The 20802-nt window shown below is 55.6% G+C and overlaps 2 protein-coding genes across 5 annotated transcripts in view; both read right to left on the bottom strand.

Annotated features, from left to right (window-relative positions):
* The window catches only part of NLGN3 (neuroligin 3), a 42995-nt gene extending 39597 nt beyond the window's left edge, over window positions 1-3398 (bottom strand). The window contains exon 1 of the mRNA XM_064518401.1: window positions 3347-3398. The gene's annotated coding sequence lies outside the window, so the exon portion shown is untranslated. The remainder of the gene's footprint in view (window positions 1-3346) is intronic.
* A 3360-nt stretch (window positions 3399-6758) lies between these two features.
* Window positions 6759-20802, bottom strand: part of MED12 (mediator complex subunit 12) — a 38267-nt gene continuing 24223 nt past the window's right edge. The window contains exons 27-44 of one of the 4 annotated variants that reach the window (XM_064518399.1): window positions 19813-19992; window positions 19559-19630; window positions 19099-19259; window positions 18848-19009; window positions 18651-18762; window positions 18316-18405; window positions 17762-17871; window positions 17007-17142; window positions 16583-16744; window positions 15645-16022; window positions 15154-15304; window positions 14760-14965; window positions 14241-14321; window positions 13774-13991; window positions 13001-13163; window positions 10054-10158; window positions 9727-9808; window positions 6759-7204 (exon numbers count right to left, since the gene is read on the bottom strand). In XM_064518399.1, the coding sequence (XP_064374469.1) occupies window positions 7161-7204; window positions 9727-9808; window positions 10054-10158; window positions 13001-13163; window positions 13774-13991; window positions 14241-14321; window positions 14760-14965; window positions 15154-15304; window positions 15645-16022; window positions 16583-16744; window positions 17007-17142; window positions 17762-17871; window positions 18316-18405; window positions 18651-18762; window positions 18848-19009; window positions 19099-19259; window positions 19559-19630; window positions 19813-19992 (2613 nt within the window). In that variant the 3' untranslated portion in view covers window positions 6759-7160. Of the gene's footprint in view, window positions 7205-9726; window positions 9809-9972; window positions 10159-13000; window positions 13164-13188; window positions 13609-13773; window positions 13992-14240; window positions 14322-14759; window positions 14966-15153; window positions 15305-15644; window positions 16023-16582; window positions 16745-17006; window positions 17143-17761; window positions 17872-18315; window positions 18406-18650; window positions 18763-18847; window positions 19010-19098; window positions 19260-19558; window positions 19631-19812; window positions 19993-20802 lie in introns of those variants that run through there. The other 3 variants (XM_064518397.1, XM_064518396.1, XM_064518400.1) reach the window with 3 other exon arrangements.

Genomic DNA, 20802 nt, shown 5'->3' with positions numbered 1-20802 from the left:
TGTTCCCTGTCCGCACTGATTCCCACCCTTTTCACACTTCCACCCTCCTCCTGTTACTGGATTCCTCACCACCACAGCTGCCACAGGACACAGCAGAGAGACACCACACACGTGCCCGAGGCCACTGTTGCTCTTGGACAGCTTCGAGGGTTTCCCTTCTCGCCCACCTGCTGCGTAGAAGCAGCTCCTGGCAGAGAGGACAAGGACAGACTGCAGCAGAGTGCTTGGGAGGCTGCAGAACCGCTGACACTGAGGAGGTTTAGGAACCGGCTGAGCAGATGTCGGTTAGGAATGGTTTAGATGGAGCTGATGGACTTGACGACCTCAAGGTGCCTTTCAAACGTGTCCTAGTACTGCTCCTCCCTTAACACGATGGCAATGATAAGGCCAACCTGCTCCAGACAGGGTGACGGTCCCAGGACAGGGACCCGTCAGAGGATTTCAGCAGTCACTGTCTCCTTGCTCTCTCTCAGACCCTCTTTCGTGAGCCGACTCAGCACCATCCTGGTGTCAGAAGGAACCTGGAACGGATCCCTGTCCGTCCTGGCTCCGAGCACATGGAGGAGACCCTGGAGGCAGCCAGAAGCGATGCAGTCTCCACAGCTGGAGCCTCAGCAAAGCACCCTGCCAATTCTCACACTGCCTTCTGGCGCTTTGGCAGGCTCCGACCCGCCGGGCAAGGCACTGCCAGCCTGCGCAGCAGCTCAGCCTCAGGCGCCGCAGGCATCGCTCTCCCTCGCTGCCCCGCTCCGGGGTACCCTCGCGCTGGCCCTTCGAGAGCGGAGGGTTTACACCAGGTCTTGGGAGAGGAACGAACCCCGACCCAAGGCCCAGCGCAGCGCCCTTGGTACGGGTTCAACCTGCCTCTCCAACACCGCTGCCCTAGATGCACGTTGCACAACTCGCGTGTGCATCTGGAGGCCGTGCAGGGCAAGTCGCGCCCGTGCCCTGCTGAGACGGGCGCTGCGGCCCCATTTTCCAGGCGCGCTGTCACGCACGGCCCAAGCGCCCGGGTTTGAAGGCTGTCCTGCATCCCAACGGGCGTTCGCTCACGCTCATGCCCCGGCGCTCTAGAGGTTCAGCGCTGCATGTTTGCAGGTGTCCAACCGAACTCAACATCCCGACTGTACATGTAACCATGGTAACTGCACATGCAAGTGGCAAACCGTAGATCTGGGCTAACTGCAAATGCAAATTAAGCAAACACATGCACAATGCTAAAAGTGTGACCTCTAAATGTCAGCATTTAACCATTTCGCAGACGCCGGCTCTGGCGGTTGCTGCCTGCAGCACTCGGAGCAGGAGCAGGGCCACGAGGGCTGCGAGACCTCAGAGCGCCCAGCCCCTGCCCCGAGAGGGCTGGCAGTGCTGCTCCGGTCCGGAACCGGGGGAGAAGATGGCACACGGTCCCCAGGGCCAGGAGTAACCTTTGCTTTGGCAGCCCTGCAGCTCCCTGCCGGGGACCTCTCTGCTCCTTACCCAGCTGGCAGAAGCGCCCGTCCTCGCAGAGCCTCCTACATCCCGGCTACCAGAGGGAGGAAAAGCACAGCGCGCACGGCCAGCGCTGAGAGCTCCTGGGAAAGCGGGACCGATCTCCACTCGTGCAGCGACGGGCCCCTGCGCGGCAGCTGGGGCACCTCAGGCCCCTCTGCCCCGGCCCTCAGGCATCATCTGCCGAGGCTGCCTCAAAGGGGGGAGGAACAAGTGGAGGGAAAGCGCTGCCATCGCAGGGACTCCACAGCGGAGCCACCTCCCTGAGGGAGCTGTGCAGTCGTGGGGAGTGCTGCGAGCGGAGACGCCAAGCGATGCCACAGTCTGGGAGAGCGTGAGCCAGGAGGAGACTGGACAGTCAGCGGCCTCGCTATTTCTCACTCCTTCTCCACCTTTTCGGGAAGATCCCGGCCTTGCAGGGCTCAGCCACTGCCTTGCGTGCTCTGCTTTCGCTGCTGACAGCTCCTCCACCTCCAAATGGTGACCGACCTCAGCACAGCCCTCAGCAACGGGAGCCACGGCTGAGCACGCCAGGCGTGAGCGCTCACCTCCTCCGGTCGCGGCACGCGTGCTGGCAGAGCCACTGACAGCTCCCGGAGCCATGTGCTCCACCGCCCAGCTCGCAACCCCACATGCGGACGCTGTCACCGGCCCGGCCCCAGGTGTGACAGGGGGCAAGGAAAGCCCTTCTGCTCAGGAAGCCCCATGACCGACGTTATTTCCGCAGGATGCCAAATACACCAGGTCACGGGGTCCTGCTGTCTGCCCTTGACCTCGGGACACGTGTGTCGGTGGCCTTGCGCTGGGCTGTGCAGTGCACCGTGGACATCCCACGCTGCAAACTGTCCCCACCCTGTCCTCAGAAGGGCCACGTGCCTCCGCCGCTCTCCTGAGCCCACCTGGCACCCAACACCAGGCGCGGGTCCTGCAGCTGGGCAGGGCTCGCCCAAGGCTGCAAGGGGAACGGTTGCCACCTTGCTGGACCCAAGAGGAGGACGTCGCCTTGCAGGCAGCCCCACCGCCCCACGCAGCACCCGGGGACCGCCAGCGACTGCCGCGGGCCAGCACGCCTCATCCGTCCACCACCCAACCGAGCTGCTTCTCAGGAAGCCTCTCAAGGAGCCGACGCAGCTTTTCCGGCTCCCCGTCCCTCCGGGGAAGACCCTGCCTCCGCGGGTCTCCGCGCTGGGAGCGTCTGCGGGCACTCGCTCTTGGTGGCCCTTCCCTGCCGGCACCCCATCACCTTGCCTTGGCGGGCAGATCCTCCTGGGGCCGCGGCGGCTCAGCCCCATCCGCCTGCTCCGGAGAGGGGCCCCTCTCCCGGGAGCCCCGCACCGCCCGCCCGCCGCGGAGGCCTCCGCCGCCTCCCCGGGGCATCCCACGCCCCGGGGCGCCCCGCCAGCCGCACCGAACCGGGCCGGGCCAGACCGAACCGAACCGGGTCGGACAGAACGGAACCGAACTGAACCGAACCGAACCGGGCCGGGGGCAGCCGCAGACCGCGGGGCAGTGACTTGGGCCGAGCCGGACCGAGCGGCCCCGGGCCGAACCGGGCCGAACCGAGCCGGGCGGGGCCCGCGCAGCTGAGCCGGGCGCACAATCCCCCTTTCAGCGCGTCGCCATGGCAACCCGCGGCTCACAGCGCCCGCTCATCCGGCCCCGTTAACCCCCGCCGGGCCGCCGCTGCCCGCCGCCGCCGCCCGGGTGCCCCCGCCGCGCCCCCCCGCCCGCGCCGCGCCGGCCCGGCCCCGCCGCGCCCCGCCGCCCGCCGCCGCCCGCGCCCTCCCGGAGCCCCTCGCCCGCCGGGGCCGGGGCCGCGCCGCGGGAGCGGCTGCCGGGCCGGGGCCGCACTCACCCGGGGCGGCGGCGGGGCGGCTGGGCCATGCCGGGGCCGGCGGCGGCGGCGGCGGCGGGGAGGAGGGTGGTGGCGGCGGCGGCGGCTCCGCGCCCCGCGCTCCGCTCCGCTCGGTCCGGCCCGACCCCGCACCGGGAGCGCGCGGCGCGTGCACGGCGGGGGCGGGCGGGGAGGGGCCGCGCCGACACCCCTTCGCTGCCGCCGCCGCCGCTGCTGCCGGGGGCGGGGAGCAGCACCGGGACCGCACCGCCCGGGGCCGAACCGCCCCGGGACCGCACTGACCGGGACGGCACCGCCCTGGTGCCGCACCGCCCCGGTACCGCGCCGCCCCAGGAGCACAGAGCCCCGGGACCGCACTGACCGGGACCGCACTGACCGGGACCGCACCCCGGTACCACACTGACCGGGACCGCACCGCCCCGGGACCGCACCACCAGGGTAACAACAGGGCTGTGGTATCACGCTGACCGGTACCGCACTGCCCTGGTTCCACAGAACTGCGGTACCGCACAGCCCTAGCAGCACCCCGCCCCGGTACCACACCGCCCCGGTACCACCCCGCCCCGGTACCGCTTCAGCTGGGTATTGCGTGGCCCTGGTACCACCCGGCCTGCTCACACGCAGCCCCGGCACCGCATCCACGGGGTACCACGGGTACCACATGGCCCCGGCACTGCATCAGCCTGGTACCGCATCCACGGGGTACCACAGGGTACCCCGGGTACCAGCCCCGGCACTGCATCAGCCCAGTACCGCACCCACAGGGTACCGTGTGGCCCCGGTACCACATCAACCCGGTACCACACCCACGGGGTACCACGCGGCCCCACTACCACACTGCACGAGTGCTGCAACGCGCTGGTCCCCCATGGGGTACCCCCCATGGGTGCATCACACGGCTCCGGGACGGCACCGGCCGGGGTGTTGCATAGAGAAGAGTGTTGCACCCACTGGCTACTGCACAGTCCCCTACTGCACCGGCTGTACCCTGCACCAACCATAGCCAGCACTGGCTGTACCCTGCGCCAGCTGTACCCTGCACCGACTGCATCCTGCACTGTCTGGTACCCTGCACCAGCTGCACCCTGCACTGCCCCAGGGGTTACCCCACTCCGACCACACCCGGCACGGACTGTGCGCTACACCGCCTAGGACCCTCACAGGCCATACCCGACACTCCCGGGGTGCTCCCTGGGCCGTCTGGGTGCCCTGCGCCAGCTGTGCTCTGCACTGCCGGGGTGCCCTGCGTCATCGAGGCACCCTGCACCGCCAGACGTCCGCCCGGGCTGGGGGTGCCCGGAGCTGCCCAGGCGCCTGGCACGGCCCGGGCACCCTGCACCACCCAGCACCCTGCCCAGTGCACCCTGCACCCCCGGCCACTCTGCACCGGCCCCACAGACCCGGGAGCAGGCGCAGCCCTGCCGTGCGCAGTGCCGAGCGTGGGCTCCGCGGTGGGAGCAGCCACCGCTCCGTGCTCGAGGCCCCGGGGCGGGCGAGGGGCAGGCGTTTCTCCCGGCACTCTTGCACGTCCACGGCATGTGCAGCGGGTTGGTGAGTGCGGTCAGTGCTTCCCCACGCCGCCTGGCCCCGGTCCCTCTCCACAGCTGTGGCTGCTCGCTCACACTTCACGGCTTGCACCGTTTTATTCCCGGCCTGCTGCAGGCAGGGATGGAGCCCCTTGCGCCAACGGCACAGCCCAGCGCTGCACCTGCTGCGCCCTGCCCCGAGCCGCCATCGCCTCGGCCGCCCCGCTCCGGCGCCGGCTGATGCAGGCGGCCGCCCTCCTCCCGCCTCCGGCGCGGCGGCGATGCAGAAGGCAGCATCCAAGATGCCGCCCGGCGCAGGCTCAGCTGCCTCGCGGGGCTGGCGGAGGAGGGGGCTGCGGGCAGCCGCTCCGGTAGCCTCCACGCCGCGGGGACATCTCCCTCCCGGGGACGTGGCCATGGCCTCCCAGCGCAGGAGGGGATGGGGACCCCGGCACGCTGCTCCTAACAGCCAGCTGGAGCCCGCGCCCCGGCCTGATCCTGATTGAAGGGGACAAGCAGCGACGCGCGGAGGAAGCAGCCCTGCACACGACCGTCTGCTCCCATTAGCGACGGAGTCCGTCTCCATCAGCCCCGACCGGTCACGCAGGCCCGGCCAGCGGCACCTCCCAGCTCCCGCGCACCGCCGCGGCGTCCCGGTGCGGGCAGAGCGCAGCCGCAGGCTGGGGCCAAGCAGGACACGTGCAAGGTGGCCCAGCTAGGTAGAAGGAGCAGCTGCCAAACTGTAGCAGCATGCGGGGTGCCAGGCAGAGAAGCAGCACGGCTGCGGCGGCAGGGAGGCAGCCTGCACTGCCGGAGGCGTTGGGCAGCGCTGCAGGGAGCAGAGCTGCTCTGCTTGCAGCAGCTACGCGCAGAGGAACGGAGCAGCGGTTGGGGTCGGGCACCACATCGGCGCAGTTATCACCCTGCCCTAAGAAAAGGCGGGTGGGTGCAGAGAGGCTGGGGCTCTGGCCAAGATTGCTCCAAAGCAGGAGGAGGAAGAGCCCCCATTATCACCCCATAATGGTAATACGCTGTTTCGGTTTATTCACCCTTAGATTGAGGTCCCAGGAGCCCCTGCAAGCCTCACACTACCCCAGATGGGACAGAAGGAAGACAGTGCTCCGGGAAAGCTACTGGAGCCACCCCAGGTGGAACGGGCTACGAGAAAGCTGCTGAGGGGGGAACCAAAGAAAGGTGCCAGCCACAAGAGTTTCCAGGTTTGACAGACAGCAGGAGCACAGAGCGCCTGGCTCAGCGTTGCTGGTGCCCGGTGCTGCCTGCTGCACAGACACAGAGGCTGGACGCGGTGCCAGCAGGCTCCATCAGCCAGGTCAAAAGTTTAGAAACCAGACATTACCCATCCACAAAAAGCGCGGTGGCGGTCAGGAAGGAGCTAACACAGAGCCTTGGGGCTCATCAGCAAAACCATGCTGAGAAGCGCTGTGCTGAGTGCGTTTTGTCTGCAGCTCCTCCTAGACTGCAGAGGTACCAGTTTAGGCATGGCAGTTACTGCTGCATTGGGGAAGCTGGGCTTGTTGATGCTCCGATTTACCCTATAACATGTTGCTCTCTTTGCTTTTAACCCTGTGCCCTTGTGGCATGTGCCACAGACCCCTAATAAAGCTCTTAATTGATGTACGAACCCCACCAAGCTGGTACAAACCCCAGGCAACATGTGAACGCCAGCTGATGAAAGAGGGGAGGAAAAGCTTTTCTTTCCCAAAGCCGACAGCTTAGCCTGATGAGCACCACTCTTTCAAAAAAAGGCAGAAACAGATCTCAGTTCTAGCGAGAAAGAAATGCAGATCATGCACAGAGGTGCTGCGGGGCTGTAGTGGGAAGCTGGGAGGAGCGCCGAGGAGGAAAGGCAGGCTCTGAATACACACTCCTTTTGCAAAGTAAGCTCTCTGTATTCATCCGAGAATGTCTGCAGTACAGGGATCATCTGGTATAAATAAAGTACAAAATTTTACAATGTCTTAATCATTATTTTAACAAAAATACTAAAAACTGAGTAAAAACTGAAACAAAAGTGGGAAGGGAGACTATCAGCCACAAGGGATCTCCATAAACGTTTGTAGAAATCGGATAGTAAAAACACTTTCTCTGTACAATAAAACCATCTTCCTGGCATCTCCCCGTGAGACGGGCAGCGGCAGCACGCAGCACGTGGGGCACCAGCCCAGAAACAGAGGTTGGGAGCAGCCCTAGCTCGTAGGTCAGGCTGAAGAGGCTGTAGCCGGTCCACAGTGATGTCTCCCTCCTGGAGCAGGCTTAAGTGCCATGGATCAGTAGCGTCCAAATGGGTTGTTGTTCTGCTGTGTCTGTGTATCTGTTGAGATGAAAACAGAGTTTAGACAGTCATAGGTTTTCTCCAGCAAGATTTCTCTCCCCACATCATCAGCACAGAGTCCTGAGGAGGGTGGTACAGGTATGAGAAGACAACTACGTCACTTATGGCACTCCTTGCTATGCTCATTTGCCCGAGGTTTTACGCAGCAGCACAAGACCCCACATACTTTGCCAAAGACATAGATATCCTAAACCCAAAGGCTCTCCAGAGGAGACCTGTTCCATTCCTTTTGGTGGAACTGGCGCACCATAATGAAGACCTGAAAGGTGGCAGCTAGCTGGAGGATGAGGCTTAGGTGCAAGATATTTTTCTGTATTTTGAAAGGAAAACAGCCCTGTGTGTCTGCACAACACCTGCAGCCACAGGAGCTGCTCAAACAGCTAATGTCAAACACTTATCCTGAAGAACACCCATAAACCAGAATTAGCAAAGGTTTAAGAGCTCCAGAGGTCACACCAGTGCACCAAGAACTAGTCTGGCTCCCTGTCAGTATCTAGGTACAAATCAAGACTTATCTGGCTTGAGTGCTATTTGCCTTCGAGCTCAACACCCTTCCTGTATCTATACAGAGCAGTCCACGTGATGGCTCCTTTCTACCAGGACTCTAGCTCAGCCCAGTCAGAGGTCTACAGTTTATTGATTTCTTGAGCTTTAGACAGATCTGAGCTGATATTTTAGCAATGGGGCAATCTCTATGCTTCCACTGATGAATCCTCAGCAGCAACCTATCTCCATAAAGCAAGGGAGCAGCAGGGGTTTCTGCTGGATGCAGGATATCACTTTGGGCAATAGAGTCTGCATGAAGAACATGCCCAGAGGACCTTCAGGTGGCACAAAGAGGGCTGGAAACATTGTAGAGTTATATTCGAGAGCCTCAGGAACTTGCAAGTGGCAAAGACACACATGGATTTTCTCCTGAAACCCAAACAGCATGTCTGGAACTGCAGATTCAATAAAAGCAAACCACTGCAGCCTGGCTAGTCCTCTCTCCTCCTCAGCCCTGCAGCACAACCATATATTCAGCATATCCTGGGCCTAAGGTATTCTTGTCCCGCTCCTACAGGATGTTCTTGGTTTATGTCCCGCTTTCCACCCCACCCCAGACACTTCGAATAACTCCAGATGGTTCCTGGGGGAACTGATGCAAACCCAGCGAGGTAGCACGGAAGCTGCATGCTGACACACGGCTGCACTGGGCCCACGCACCCGTTCCCTATAAAACGCCACTCCATTTGCTGTACAGAAAAGATAAAAAAAATACTCTGCTACATGCAGATTCTTACATGAGGTCTTCCTATACTTGAATGTCCTGGCTAGGACCCTTGCACAGGCTTGTGGCCTGTGAATCAGACTAGCTGGAAATGCTTAAGCAGCATTAAAATTCCTGTTTTTTGTCCCAAGCGCTAAGAATTTGCTGTCAGGGAACAAGTGTAAGCAGTATTGTTTGGCCATTATTTATTGTAGACATTTATCATGTGTGAGTGCTATACATATGACAAAGAAACACCTCCACCCCCAATTGTCTCCAGCATTTCCCAGGCACAAGCCCACTCTGAGAAACACTTAAAGAAACTGAACTAACAAGTAGATAGAACTGAACAACAAGCAGATAGAGCAATCCTGCCAGCTGTATTTTCACTTGACACTGAATTACAAGCCTCCAGATCCTTGTCTGCCATGGAAATGACGGCCCAGCAAAGAAAGGGTCAGTTCCCAACCACCGAGTTCCTAGCTCCCACCCCACACATTGTTACGGCTGGCACAGCCTCACACTTAATGCACTGCAAAAAGCTGTGCAGTCTAGCTGTAGGCACTTTCATAGCATCTCTACCATTTTTATGGCAGAAAAGCCACCAAGGTGACAGTAAAAACAGCAGGCGGTTCAGAGGGGAACAGCACAGAGACTGGGTTCTGCTTCTACTCCCCCCGCCAGCAGTTCAATACGGATCGTAATAGCTGTACAGTGCCAGCCCAAACATCAGCTGTCACATTACCCCAGCTGTGGCAGCAGCCCTGGACACCTGCCCAACACCGCAAACACAGCAGGGGTGCCACGACGCTTCTCAGAGTACCGTCTCTGCCTCCTGACCACGTCCTGAACACAGCATCTCTGTGTAGCCCACCAGGACCCCAGGATTAGGCCTCCCTGAGCCCGTCAGAGATTGTAAGCAGCAGAGGAAACAACTCTGAACACGGTAAAGCTGCAGACTGGATGCTTTTGGGAAAGCTGCCTAACAGCCACTACAAAGGCTCCCCGCAGCCCTCTGCGCACAGCAGGTCTGGGAGGCTGCTCATGTGCTGGCAGCACTGCCAGTGCTGCTGCTGCGCGCTCCTGGGACAGGAGCGCCGAGTCCTGATGCCCTCTCCCTGCCAGCATCACTTATGGCCTCAGGCAGTCTGCCTTGGCTTGGCTTTGCTTCCCTACCTCTCCGCACCAGGGTACCACAATGGAGGATGGCAGGGGAGGAGACTAGGACAGGATCAAGAACTGTCAGGCTTACTGGAAAGCTGCTGTTGAAGCTGTCGGACCAGAGCAGCTGTTTGCTGCTGCTGCTGCGTCTGCTGAAGGCCCTGGCGCTGGAACTGCAAAGAGAGAAATGCGGTTATAACCACACGGCCCGGCTGGCGGTCTCGGCACTCACGCAGCCCTGGGAAGCGCAGGAGAGGGAGGAGGGGGGGATGCAGGTGGAGCCCCGTCGGATTCGTGCTGGGCTGTCACGTCCCTCTGCCTCAGAGGGAACACTCACAATGGGCTGCTGGGGGGGAAGAGCCTGCATCCCCAGCCCCGGGGGCTGGCCCTGCGCCTGTGGCTGAGGCACTGTGGAGACCTGGGGTTGCTGCTGTGGCTGCGGCTGTGGCTGCTGTTGCTGCTGCTGTTGTTGTTGCTGTTGTTGCTGCTGCTGCTGCTGTTGTTGCTGCTGCTGTTGCTGCTGCTGCAAAAACAAAGAAGCGAGACCATCAGGGACACATCTGGACAAGGCACACAGCAACGCAGCACACGAAGGGCAGATGGGGGAAGGCTGTTCCACCACAGTGACGTGCCCTCCTTTACAGGTACCCAAATTACCTAAATTTCACAAGGACCCTGCCCCAGCCTGAGAAACGGAGTGAAATACAAGGCCAGTAACAGAGTATAAAATGAGGTCTCAACAGGTAGGAAAAGAGCTACAGGTCTGCTGATCAGCCAGGACCTGGCTAGGAGCAAACAATACAAGAACAGCAAACAGGACTAGGAGCTACCTCGAGAGGCTGGCTAGTCCACCTCCTGCCTCCAGGTAAGATCACCAGTACCCATGTCCCTGGGTATTTGTCTGACTTGTTCTCAAAAGTCTCCCAGAGATACCAACACAGCTCCCATAACTTCCCTAAGCAATCTATTCCCGATCAGAGTTACTCCTACTGCTACAGTTTTCCCTAACCCCTACCTTGAATCTCATATGCTATGATTTAAGGCCATTTCTTGTCCTACAGCCAAGGAACATGAACAGATTTTTTTTTTTTCTTTTAAGACAAATGCGGTGACTTGTATCTCCCCTTGTCTCTTCTCCCCTAACCTGAAGACCAGCTATTTCAGCCTTTCCTCAGACACATTCACCAGCTTTTCAACCTATCCTGCTGCTCTTTTCTGCCCCTCGAGCCAGCTGGTGCCGTGCTTCAGTAAGGATGCGGCTCAAACTGGATGCAGAGCTCCAACCTAGATGTTGCCAGAACTGTTTATGGCAAGAAAACTACTCAGCGTGTTCAGGAAACATTTCTCCTTCCTGTAGATGCTGTTTTGAACTCACTAGATAAAGAGAAGAACTTCTAGCAGAAATAGAAAACTACTGTTATCATACAAAGCATAGTGATACCAGCTACAACTCTGATCACCAGCTCAAAAGGGTAAGGTCCAAACCTTGAACAGACTTAGAAAACAGACAAAGATGATCAGGAAAAGGGACAATTTCTTATGAGAGAAGGTTAGAAAAACCTGACCTTTGGAGGATACAAGTGCTCCCTAGGAATATATTGGGCAAGCATCTGAGAGAAAGAAGAGCCAGTAAACAACAGGATACAGACGATAATAACAATTGGATAAAAGAACTGATCACAAATACACGGAGGCTTGGGTCAAGGATTCTACCCATCAGAGGGCGTGAGTTTCTAGAACAGCCTAACTTCTATTTTAAACCAGTCTGGCCACTTAGGTTTCTGAAATGGATGCTATAACCTGGGTACACTAGAAAGCAGACGACTAAATAAGCCAGGAGACCCCTTCTGACCTCATGTTCTACCTTCTTAATACTGACCATCAGTCAGGAAAGGCTGAATTAGCTGGGCTTCAGGTTAGAGGAGAAGAGAAAAGGGGAGATCCAAGTCTCCACATTTGTCTTAAGAAGATTAAGCTGCTTGTGTCCATTGGCTGTAGTACAAGAAACGGCCTTAAATCATTATGGGTTGGTAGTCAACTCATTATCAACCCATGCAAGACTAACCAAAAGGCCATTCTTCCTTTCCACAAGCCACTGCATCATGACAGTCAACCCGAGCACCAACAGTGTTTTGCATCTGGGCTTCCCAATACCACAGCAAATCACCTGTAACAGGGGAGACTTTGCCACCTCCCCTCACACACACGTTTTTTTTGAGCAACCAAGCAATGTCAGCTAAAAACCAGAAAGTACACGAAGTTACTGAGCCAGGACGAGTGCAAGCAACTTGCCTGAGGAATGTTCTTTTCCTAAATATGAGTGATGGAGAATGCTAAAAAAGACCCAGTGAATAGTCAGGAAGTGCTACTCATCAAAAGGACTAAGAACTGCTGACCACGCTACACGCGGTCTCTTGTCCAGTGCAAGGCAGCAATTCGCAAATTCTGCTGACAGGAGCTCTCTGCAGGAACCACTGCCTCGCGCAGGTACCTCGCAGAGCGCCCAGCATTGTAACACGGGGCGTGCCTGCTCTGTGCCACTTAAAATCTACCCATATTTTACAGGTTTGCTAAGCTTCGTATCCGTTATCACAGTTTGCCAAGCAACCCACAAAATTCCTGTCTAGTGTTTCTCTTTCCATTCAGTCCATTCCTATAATTATAAAAAAGTGTATTCATATCTGTATTACTATATCATATGGGTATTTAATATTCATAAGACCAGTATGCAAATCCATGGGACACTCTTCTCTGTTGATAAACGTCTGCAAACTGCTCTGTACCTAGAGAGTTAGGTCTGACCACTCATTTTGGATCAGCTTTCCGCCATCCACCGTAAGATGTGGAGGACATGTACTGATTCATACCAGATCTCTTACCACTGGGAATTGTGACTGATGCTTATTTTGGTCCTGTGAAAATGCAGACACGCTCCTAGAAATGATCTTGTAAGGAACAACTCTACCTGCCCTGGGGTGGAGAGGGGGATTTTCACTCTGTTTCTAGCTACAGATACACTGGACTCTGAGACAGCTAGCTTTCTGCACAATCTTGTGGGCTCAGCTGGAGCTGGAAGAAATGGGATGCAGGTCACAGGGTACTAAACAGACCTTTGCTGTTCTTAACTTTTCTTCAGTTCATGCTGGGTGACCAGCAAAAGGCAGCACAGCAGGTCTCTCCATCAGGAGTGGACAGCTCTAAGGAAGGGATAACTGCCTAGCAAATTATTACAGACAGCCCCCAACAGAGCTGACAGCCCTCCTGGCATAGAGAGGCAGAGCAGAGTGTTGCTGATGCAGAGGTAAGCAGTGCTCAGCAAGCCTCCTCTGGCTCCAGGAGCCTTCTCCGTGTCACCAGCCACTCACCCTCAGCATCTGCTGCTGCTGTTGCTGCTGCTGCCTCAGGTACTGCTGCTGCTGCTGATCAGGCAGTATCTGGCTGGGTCGAATTCCTGAGGGGACTCCTTGTGCGCCCAAATGGTTCATCCCACTCATCATGGGGGCCTGCTGTATTGACTGGTGAGGAAATCTGCAAGGGACAAGGACATTCATAACCACGTACTACGAGATTCATGGGCTATCTTCTTTAATCCAAACCCAGCTCCTGCCATCAACACCACAGCCCTGACAGCCCCTTGTAGCCCACGCTACCTCTCTGCAGAAAAGGCAAGGGACAGCAGGGCCCTTCAGGGCTTCATCCAGCCTGGTTTAAGAGGCTCTGAATAATGATACTTAGCCCACTCTTTGCAAAGTTTCCCTGCTGGATGTATGCCTGCCCAGGAGCAGCGGGAGTCCCAGATCTAGCCTCTAGTGAGTGATCAGCTGGCCAGATTCAAATGGAAAACACTTTCCCCAGGTCATTTGCCTCATACTTCCCAATTTCATCTTTTCTGGCTGGTAACACTGTCTCCTGCCTGCAGCTGGCATCTCTCCGAATTTCCTCCTGTCTCTCTGTTTCTTCCCAGGACTGAAAGCTGGAAAAAGACGTTCCCTTGAGGATGCAAAGGACTCAGATGCTGAACCACACAGCATGGAAAACAACAGGCTTTTCACAGTTTGTTATTAGGATTGTCTAAACAGAGTGGGGAAGGCCCTGACGAAATACAAAGTTTCTTAGCATCCAGAAGGGTGGGAGGTACCTCTGCGTGTTGCCCAAGGTGTGCCCGTAGCCTGGGGCCTGCTGGTGCACATAGCCGCTCGGTCTCTGCTGCATCTGTCTAACAGGGTCCACCAGGGCTGGGTTAGAGCTGGGGTGGGAATTCTGGTAGGGCTGGCCAGAATAGGTAGGAGGGACCATCGTGCCTGACTGGGACGGGTGCTGCTGAAGGCCTATGTGGGAGACGTAAGGTGTGTAACCCTGAAATGAAACAAAACAAAACAAACAAACACAAAAGCTTTGTCAGCAATGAGGTACAGAAGAGAAACGGGAGCAAAGGACAGCAACCAGCTCTGTTACAGTGCTGTCACGAGGCTGCTCACCTCTGGGATTCACATTTGTGTTGGCAAGTAAATGAGGAGTGAAAAGAACTGAGCTATATCAGGATTTAGGAGCACTGTCCTGTGCAGGAACCAGATCCCAGTCTTAACAGGGGTCACTACCACTTACCTGGGAGGGCTGCAGTGCTCCATAGGACGGGGTTGGGGCCATCTGGCGCACTGGCTGCTGCCCCATTATGCCCTGGCCCTGCTGGAAGGCAAGAAAAACTTTTTTCGGTATCACCAACCAGACAGGTAGTTTCACTGCAAACCCAAACCCACCAGGCTGCTGCACAGCATGCAGTGTGCAGATGCTAATGGTATCTGCTTCCCCCTGAACTGGGTGAAATAGGCCACTAACATCCCTGCCACCCCTCAGCCAGGATGTGCCCCTCTCACTGACCAACAGCCACAGGTGTCCCAGGGAACTTCTGGGACAATATCCACCAATTCCATTAGTGACATGTACCCAAAAAGGAGGTAGCAAACAGAGCTACCCCAGAGGTACAGACTTGAGAGACAACAGCTTTCCAGGGCAAAAACAGAGACAAGGTTGGAGAGTTCTGGCCAGAAGGGACAGCCTCAGTGCACAGCTAGGCCCTGCTGTGCCACAGGGTCTGGCGAGAGCAGCAGCACAGCTTGGACTTACCAATTTTGCCTGAAGCTGCTGCCTCAGGATCTGCCCCTGGGATACCGGGGGCTGCTGTCTGTACACTGCTGGCTTGTAGGAGGGGTCAAGGCCCATCATGCTCCCCATCCCTGAAGGCAGCACCCCACTATAGGGAGGACGACTCTGAACAAGTTTCCCCAGTGGCATGCGCACAGGTCTGTAGGATGTATCCAGGCGAGGGCCACCTGCAAGAGGAAGAGACTGACTAGTTACGTGCTATTGCTGAGCCTTGCAGCTCTGGAGTGGCAGTTCATCACCATATCTGGATACACAACAGGTAGAAGCAAGAGTGTGTAGGACCATCTTGCAGAAAGCGTTCTCACAAGAGAGTTCTGAAGAGGTGCAACAGGCTCACCTCCTCCTCCCCACCTACCTGCTGGAAGAGGCTGATTCTGGGCATAGAGACCCATTGGTGACTGCCCATATGCCAGTCTAGACACAGTGCTTCCTGCCTGGTGATGCAAGAGATCTGTAGGCATGCCAACTCCATAAGAAACCCCTCGGCTAGGACCCAACACAAAATCCTGCAAGGACAAGGAAAGGCATAAGAAAGGTCAGCATACACTGGGAATTTACAGCTGGATCAAGTGTATGAAAGGGCTGCAAAGTCCACAGGAGGAAGTACAGGGTGCTATCCAAGCTGGGCACTCTCTTTCCCTCCCATCAGGGTTTAGGGAAAGATCTGCCCTACGCCAGGGCAGAGGGAGAAAGACAGAGCTCCAGCACTCTCAGCTGAGAGGAAAAATTCCATCTCCATCACTACACTGCTCTCTGCTCACAGGCTCCTCTGGAAGACCCAAGGGAGTTCCCTGCGACCAGCAAGCCTGGACAAGGGACACCCATAGCTGTTGGGCAGTTGATTACCTCACTTTTGCTGGCAGACTGGTTGCGTTTCTTGGCTTTGCTCTGTTTCTTCTTGCGTTCTTCAGTAGAGGTGGTGGGATTGGAGCTTGTTTTGTCAGCTTTGGCTGGTTCCACAGCCTTCTTTTCGGGCTCCAGAGCCACAGGTGTGGGAGGCTCTTCCTCTTCAGGGGGCAGTGGCAGTGGCTCTAGGTAGTAACTACGGGGCTTGGGTTTTAAGTGCGTGTGGTACAGAAGCAGCCTCTGCTGCTCCTCAAATCTGGACACCTTGCGATCCACCCGGACTGTCCCAAACCATCCCCAGGAGAGGGGGGCCGAGTGCTTCAAGCCTTCAAACAGATCCCAGGGAGAAATCTTCTGCTTTGTAGAGACTTGCAAGCCCTTTAATCAAAAAGAAATAAGAACCTACAAGCCTCTGTTATTTCTCCAGCTAGGGTACAGAAGACTCTAGGCTTCCATCAGACCTCACTGAGTGTGTCCCAAACAGCAGCCTAAGTGCTTCCTACTGGTCCTTGCTCTTCCACACAGCAAAGCAGTCATTTCTAAAGGCTTTCATCAATGACTGCTCCTCTCTCCAGCAATGAAACATTTTCTCTGCCCGTGTCCTGTCACAGGCTGGCATTGCCCAGTAAGTCATGCAACAGGGATTATGGGTTGCTCTTTATGTTTCGGATAGGCATGAGTACAAACCCAAAATTTAAATAATTTCTCAGGTGAGAGCAGCACATATCACTGAGCATTAGCATGCATTAACACCTAATTTTGCCCCTTTTTGGACAGGGTTAGGTGCCAGCTTGGCCGCGTGTAGCCAGCCACATCAAGCTCAGCATACAACAAGGTATGCAGCACACAGAGGCCTCCCAAGCAGTGAAGACTCAAGGTTTCAGATGACAAGCGACACCTGCACACAGCCATGACACAGAAAACACAGCTTCACTTACTTCCTTCTTGAAGATGGAGTCAAAGCCAGCTATTTTATTGCCTTTGGTGTCAATGAGAGATCCCTGAGGTTCGCAGGTGATGACGTCTCGGGTTTGCTTGGGAAGGGGAAGTAGCTGTCGCACCTTCTCCAGGCTGTCAGACTGCCGGTCCCCCAGCTCCTTCTACACAAGGGGAACAGAGAAGACTTCAAGAATTGCTCAGAGAAAAGCATCCAGAGCCCACCTGTGCCTCTACCGGTGTCAACTTCCACCCCCTCATTATCACTACATATCACCTTTGCACCCTTCACCCCAGTGCAACCATCATGGCCTCTCTAAGCAGCAATAGGACAAGTATCATATGTGAGAGACAGATAAATCTGCATAGTTGGGCCACTGTGACATAGCACTCTCAGCATCCCAAGCAGGGCCCAGCGTCCCTCACCCTGAGTTTCTTGACCAGATTCATGTACGCCCGTTTGTTCTCCTCCATGCTGCCCTGAGAAATGCTGGACATATCGGCAGCCAGGGTGCCATTGATGAGAACACTCAGCATGTCCAACACCGTGGTGAAGAGTTCGCTGTTGGTCAGAACAGAAAGGCTAAAGTCACAAGAGAAGCAGATACAGAGCTTCTGCCATCACAGTAACAAAACGTTATTAGGCTGTTGAGAGTTTTGCCTGTACACAAAAGTGTCAAGCCCCTGAGCACAGGGCTTTTCATGGCATGCTATGCTGCTTTCAGCTGCTTCTTCTTCCACATGGAGGGAGCGCTCTTCAGTCTAACCTCCCACACCTAATCCTCCTTTCCTTATACAACCCAGAGCGTTCACATTTCAGTCAACTGCAGTATCACAAATTAAGACTGGTCTCCTGGCCACCCATTCAGCTTCTCCAAAAAGTTGTCCCTGCAGGTCCCAACTCAAGGGCATTGAGCTCAAGCTCTTCCCAGCTTGCCTGTTTGCATCTGGAAACCCAGGTTTGCTGTAGATATATCAGAGTGCACTTACACGACAAGACCTAGGTTATAGCCTCCTATTACTCCAAAGTCTCTTTCAGCGGCCACAGTATTTCTGACAGGGTGTCTAGAGAGCCAACTAGCTCACACAAGACAGGGGCTGCCTCCCAACAGCTAGCTCACACAAGAAAGGGGCGGCCTCCCTTGGGAAGTGTACTGATCAGAAGCCAGCCAGAAAGTTACTTGTTTGACTGCATGTCCACAGTGCCACTGCTGATGATGTCCAGGAGAAGCACAGCCCATTCAGTTGTCTGCTGTGTACTCCGTTGAACTGTGTCAAACATTCCTCCCACCTGGCAGGGAAGAATAATTTAGAGTCACAGGTACAGCAAGAAGAAATGCTAAGATTAGAAAGTGAGACAGGAGCCTAAATCGGAGCAACTCCTCTGCTACAGCAACTCCTACAGAGGACTGAAGGAAACTGCTGTCAGCAGAACAAACCTCAGACATAAGCAGTAGTGCTGTGGACTCCAAAAACATTGAAATGGGAAGGCAATGCTGTGACCAATCTGCACAGCACATCTCAGAAAGAGAGACTGAGGCTGTGGATCCCATCCTGGCCAAACAGAGCAAGTGAGTTTCTCCACCCGCCCTATCCCACACAGGGCTCAAGACCTAGAAGCAGCTGGGATGTCTCTCATCAGGACATAGATAGCCCCCTCATTGTGTGCTTGCTCAGAAAAAGGGGAGAGGACTCTTCAGCCCACATGGTTAACACCCCCCTTTTGGCTGCTCACCAAATTCAGTCGGAGTTTCAGGGCCTCATGCATCAGTTGCTTGGCTTTGCAGTCATCTTGGTACTGATCTTCCCGCCAATTTGTAACAATCTAAGAGGTTTAGGAGAGAGGACAGACCTCAGAAGCTGGGCCCTGAAGTGTGAGAGCAGCTTGTGTTGCCCACTATCTAGTGACTCTGAGGAGGTCAACTGAAGCACCCTGCACTGACTGGGGCAAGACCTTCACCTTATTGAGCACACACTCAGATAGACAACACTCATGGAGGACATGCTCAATAGCCAGCCTGCTGAGGCATGAGCCCTTGAGGAAAATGAGGGGAGAAGCAGGACACCTACCTGCTGGACTTGACTGTACAGAGAGGTGAGGAGGCCTTCCCGCTGCTCATCCTGTCCTTTCAAGCATGTTAGCACCAGTGACAGAAACGGCTGCTGGCTCAGGAGGGACATGCTGCAGAGAGAACAGCGAAGGAGCTGCGCTGCCAGGCTGGAGGATCGGCATAGCCAGCATTACCTGCCCTTTCCCCAGGACTCACCTTTTCTGCTTCTGGCGGTCCCGCTCTTTGCGGGATGACGACCCCAGATGCTGTCCTTTCTCCAGCTCCTCTCCAGCAGCTTTCAGCACATGGCCCTGCACTGATGTTGGAAGCTTGGCAATCAGAGGGGCTACCAGCCACACTCCTGACCTCTCCAGGGAGCTGTGACAACACAGCGGGGAAAAGCAATTTGTAACCCAACCCATGATCCAGACTTGTCTACAAGGCAGCCTCATGCTGGGCTCACCTACCTGAGGATGGGTTTGGATTTGTTGCTGGCAGGTGTAGCACTTGCTGAGCTGCTGATACTGTTGACTCCGTTGCCAGCAGAGCTAGCAGAGCTGGTCTCTGCTGACTGCTGAAACACCTCAATGGTGGCCTTGGCTATATTTTCTAACAAGGAGTTCATTTCCTGGAGACAGGGCAAGGGAAGGGAGGAGAGCTAAGCCTTTCTCTGAGAGCACCCACTGACACACGCACATCTGAACACAACGCAGTCCAAACCCAGTCAGCTAATTCCCCCAGGGCTGCTGCTCTTGGGGTCTCAGACTCCCCATATCTTTCTTATTCTTAGCTACCACCAGACTCACCCATACATCCTCTTTGTTCACTTTCTCACTTCTGCTAGGCCACCTCCTCACCGCCTCACAAGCAGCCACTTCAACACTAGCAACACACATCCCTGCATGCTTCCACTGAGCAGTAACTCACATTGTTGGCTGTCTGCTTAATCATGAGCTGCAGCTCCAGCGAGGACTGCCTCATAGTCCACTGGTCCAGGTTCTGCAACACACACACTTCAGATGAGCCCTTGTCTCAGTTCAAACCACGTCCTGAACCCACACCCTCAGCTCCCTTGGTAACAAGCATCAGATCCCTCAGAGATCTGCGTTTTGGACAACCACATTCTAACACCACGTTAAGCAGTTACTAGGACGCTCTCGGACTCTGTCAGGACCCTGCACCTGTAGGATGCGTTTAATCCTCTGCCGCTGAGGATTTTCTCCCTCCTCGTTGTCCAGCAGTCGGTGTGGATAGCAGATCAGCTGCATCAACCTCTGAGCCTGGGTGCTGCTTAGGACAGGATCTTGCAAATCATTGCTGTCTTCACAGAGGGACTTCAGACATCGTTCGCCTACCCACTCCTGCGAGACAAGCACAGGGAGGCAGGGTCAGCACAGACTCACGTCTGATGCCAAACTGGTGCTTCTGCCTTCAGTCTCAGGGAGATTAAGGGAACACACCAAACTCACAAGAACCTTATTGGAACAGGGTAATGCCTGACAATCATTTCTCTTCATGAGCTGTACTGTCTTGATTCAGCAAGCATCAGGTGTCACTACACCATTCTCTCTCCCTTGCTTGTGTATGTAATATCCATATCCCTGGGAAGGTTCTTTTTGTCACTTGCCCAGCTTTCCACAGGAATTCAGTAGGACTTTGCCTCTGACCCACTTTATATTTAGATAATCTCACAAGTATGAAGTCAGCTACCATCTTTGCCCTTGAAAGACTATCAAGCCTGTCTCTCCAACATTTCTTTTTGAGCATATAGTTATCTCCTCAGGCTCCGTATCACTGAAACGGAACCCTTCATCTGTCTCTTCTCAGGAGAGTACAAAAAAAACTTTTTCAAGCATTATGGACAACTTCGCTACACCAACCATCAGATTCAGGTTAACAACTTTGACTCTGGTCTCCCTCAAAGCTCTGACTTGTCACAGATCCATGAAATCAATCCTTTCACAGGGCCAATCACGGTTATGTTTATTAATTTAGATAGACTAAAGGGCAAATCAACAATTAAGTCATAATCATTTGCACCCAAGAAACCTTTAACCCAATTCTGCAGTCTGCTCCTTTGTCCCCCTCTCAGGATGAAGTCTAACAAAGAATGCACACCTGAATGTGAGACGATATTTTTCCAAGTTTGAGAAATCACCACATGTGGTTTA

This window comes from Dromaius novaehollandiae, chromosome 11 (genome assembly GCF_036370855.1).
Source record: "Dromaius novaehollandiae isolate bDroNov1 chromosome 11, bDroNov1.hap1, whole genome shotgun sequence".
NCBI lineage: Eukaryota > Metazoa > Chordata > Aves > Casuariiformes > Dromaiidae > Dromaius > Dromaius novaehollandiae.
The sequence above is the reverse complement of the archived record's forward strand: the minus strand, read 5'-3'. Positions and strand labels throughout refer to the sequence as shown.